A 3,851-nucleotide genomic window follows, 5' to 3' on the forward strand; every position below is an offset into this window, starting at 1 on the left:
CATATTGTGGTCTCACTGCAGACTAGTGCAGTAGCCTATCAATTTCTCTCTGGAAGTGGATAGGCCAAGTCCCAACCCAAGGCAAGGTCTGCCTGTTTTTTATTTTATTTGTTGTTGCTTGCAAATAAAAAATATATTTTATTTCCAGATTATGCGAATTTAAATAATGAAAATACTTACCTCGGTACCTTGTTCTTTTTCACTCTCTGCCATGGCTAATGTGGGAAAATAACGACAAATGCGTTGGTTTAGTGATAAATTTTATAAAAAAGGTAAATAAATATTGGGAGGATAACTCTCAAATGACTTCCTGGGAACTTGCATCACTTCCGGGAATTATACAACCTGATAATACAGGTAGAGAGATAACCTTGGACGTTCCTATTTTACGTAAAGTTCACAAAGATGCCAGAAGAAAAGAAAGACGGTGAAAAGAAATTAAAGCCGTGCTGTGCTTGTCCAGAAACGAGGAAACCGAGAGATCAGTGGTAAGCATTTTAAATAATAAAGTCACACACTACAGAAGCCGCGCAACATAAGACAAATGCCAAATGGAAAAATAGCAGACGAACTTTCTTCTCTGTCTCCTTCATGTCCTAATTTCTTCATTCATTAATGTTTTACAAGAAGTGTGAATTATAATGTTTTTATTTAAAAAAAAACAGCATAAATTCAGAATAAGTAGGATTTCATTCAACAAGGGGTGTGGCCAGGGTCTACCCAATATTAGCATAAACGACCGGTGTGTGCTCCCTTTTTTGTCTTTAACTTTAAGTTAAGAAGCCAGTAACAGTTATCATTGAGGTCATTGTCTGTCTTGCGGAGTCATCCTACTAACTTCCAGTATCGTAGCCTTGTAAATCTAAGTCCAGTCCTATATAATATACAGATGAGACATTATATTTGTGTTGTCATTATAAATTAAATTCAAATGTTGAAATATACACGGCAATACAATATATAGTATTTATCAGACTAGATGCGGGAACTTGAGTCCCGCTGGCTTAATTATAGCACCAAAGACCAGGGCCCTTATTCACGAAAACTTAAACTAAGATACAATCGAAATTTTTAGAAATACTGCAATTCGATTGGCTAACCAGTAAAATCAATTTGCATATATCCAATGAAGTTGCAGTATTTCTTAAAATTTCGGTTGTAACTTAGTTTAAGTTTTCGTGAATAAGGGCCCAGACTTGCGACTTGACTTGAAATATTTATCACATTTCATCTGAGCAGTTGTGACAACTCGCAACTTAAAACAGCTAAGGACTCGAGTCCCCTTGATCTAACATGCCTTATAAAATTGCCATGAATATCGAGATTCGTGATTCAACACAGACCTGGCAGTCGTGACAACTCACAACTTAAAGGAGCTAAGGATACTTGCCTTATATAATTATAAATTGCCATAAATTTGCTGGCTGATATCCTGGTTAGAGATCAAGTAAGACAGATGATGAAATTCTATATTCACCTACTACTACTACTATAATATTACATCAGCATTTCGTCCACTTTTTATATATTCTTCATAAAAAACTCTTTTTATGTATTTTCATCCACTTTTATAATGTATTTATGATGCTGACTGTAATGTATAATTTACATAAATCTGAGATATTTCTGTGTTGTTTGTTTCAGTATTTTTGAAAAAGGTGAATCAGAATGTCAAGAATTAATAGAAGCACATAAAGAATGTATGAGAAAACTTGGTTTTAAAGTTTGATATTTTTGACAAATATTGACAGTGTGTGTACCTGGAAGTATGAATGGTAGGTCCTAACTACTAAATTATTTATCAGAATTTCTATGTCATACATCGTCGCGTTTCTGGCGAACCAAGGAATCTGAAATATTTAAGTATTGAGAATTATGCATTTGAAATTTGAACTCTGTTGTTATTTCTATGTCCATCAAATAATAACGTTTATGTAAATGACGTACCGTGTCCTGATGTATATGTATGAAATATTCAATCACAAATACATGTTATTATTTGATGGCTACAGAGATAACAACAGAACGCAAATTTCAAACACATAATTCTCAATACTTAAATATTTCAGATTCGTTGGTTCGCCAGAATAGCGAATAGCGACGAAATTTTCTGTATTGGGGAATACACATGTATTACACAGGAGGCTGGTATATATTGGTATTTATTTAATAGATCACTTTAAACTTGTGTATTATAAAGTATGGGTTATATGTATATTTACTATTGAGTGATGGGGAATACACATACATGTATATTACACAGTTGGCTGGTGTATATTAGTATTTATCTAATAGATCACTTTAAACATTGTGTATAATAAAGCATGGGTTATATGTATATTTACTCTTGAGTTACTGGGGAATACACTTGTATTATACAGTAGGCTGGTGTATATTGGTATTTATCTTTAAACATTGTGTATTATAAAGTATGGGTTATATGTATATTTACTGAGAGTTATTGTGAATTAAACACTAGACTATATTGGTATATATGTATATATGTATTTAACTGTGTTCTTTGGGAATAAACTGAATGGAGTTTAAAGTCTCATCACCACAATACTTTGATCTTTTTGAAATTCGTTAAACCCAATTTCATTTCGTTTTGAAATTAACCTACAGCAGGGCCGGCGGAAGCAATTCTTGATTTGGGGGGGGGGGGGGGGGGGGCTTCCATCCTAGGTCCTTATCGGCCCCCCCTAGCCCCCCCCACTCCGCCGGGCCTGTACAGTTATATTTTCATGGTGATATGTAGGCCTACACTAATTGGGAGGAGAATTTTTCCCGGACAGTTGCATTACTTTTTACTCTTCATCGAATTCCAACCTTCAAGAGTTTTAATACATGCGTGTATTACCCAGGAACCTGGCTAATTAAATCCTGAGATGTTTCTTGGCCCATGTGGGGGATCAATCCTGACCGGGCGTGACATTCTGTTTGTGTGAGGCCCAGTGTCCTTACTGCTTGAACTACCAGGGCCCTGTATAAATATAAGAAGTAAAGTTTATCTAAAACAAAATGTTATTGAGTAATAAGACATGGATAAAAATAGATAAAAGTGAATTACCAGTGGATGTATTGTATTTTTTTAAAATGTTTATCATGAGTAAAAGATAGAGACCAATGGTTTAAAAGTTTTCTTTTTTTCATTTTCAGATGAAGAAAAGTGAAATTTTTAAGAAGAAATCCAGAAGCTAATTCTACTTATCTTTAAAATGCATTTAGTGAAAGCAATATATGATAAAATAGTTGACTTTTGTAACAGGATCTAATGATAATGATGACTGTTGGGTTGGCTTCTTTATTTCAACAATATTGGCTTCTTTATTTCAACAATACAGAAACAAACAATAAAACTTATTATATCTATAATTTTAACAAACAATATAGCACACAGGAACATAACATATCTGCTTCTATCGATCTGTCTAGTACAGCCGTCTCCGTAGTGGTCTCTTGATAAGCTTGTCTGAGTTATGTTTCTACCTGAGATCATTTTTAACGGTCAAGGTGTTATCAACAACCTTATTAGTATTTAACAGCCATTCACAAGTTATAATACATATATATTAGGCAACACAAATAAAATAACTTGTTTCTCGGGCACCGCCCGCACGTAAAATTGGTTGCGCGTGCAGTCTATTTATTAGTCTTGATGAAAAAAAATAAATATGTAACGCCCGCCCGCACATCGACAAGCAAGTCGTAAAAAAAATATCCCGCATGTACCTACATCCGCCATACATGTATATCTATTCAAATGTATTAAAACTGATTCAGATGAACATGCTGTCTTTTTTATCCGAACAATGGCGAAGTTTGGCAGATTTGCCTTTTTTATTGATATC

General features: G+C 34.2%; 1 protein-coding gene across 1 annotated transcript; it reads left to right on the forward strand.

Moving 5' to 3' along the window:
* The first annotated feature begins 317 nt into the window (after positions 1-317).
* On the forward strand, positions 318-3,570 carry LOC126811369 (cytochrome c oxidase copper chaperone). The gene is made up of 3 exons (XM_050536939.2): positions 318-488; positions 1,645-1,775; positions 3,160-3,570. The coding sequence occupies exons 1-2, from the start codon at positions 406-408 to the stop codon at positions 1,727-1,729; spliced, it is 168 nt and encodes a 55-aa protein (XP_050392896.1). The 5' UTR covers positions 318-405; the 3' UTR covers positions 1,730-1,775; positions 3,160-3,570.
* The last annotated feature ends 281 nt before the right edge of the window (positions 3,571-3,851 follow it).

This window comes from Patella vulgata, chromosome 2 (assembly GCF_932274485.2).
Source record: "Patella vulgata chromosome 2, xgPatVulg1.2, whole genome shotgun sequence".
NCBI lineage: Eukaryota > Metazoa > Mollusca > Gastropoda > Patellidae > Patella > Patella vulgata.

What these genes read in the sequence shown, in the direction of transcription:
- LOC126811369 (XM_050536939.2), top strand. Translation starts at nt 406, where the DNA reads ATGCCAGAAGAAAAGAAAGACGGTGAAAAGAAATTAAAGCCGTGCTGT. An exon ending in AGGAAACCGAGAGATCAGTG is followed by an intron (nt 489 to 1,644) that starts GTAAGCATTTTA and finishes TGTTTGTTTCAG; the next exon opens with TATTTTTGAAAAAGGTGAAT.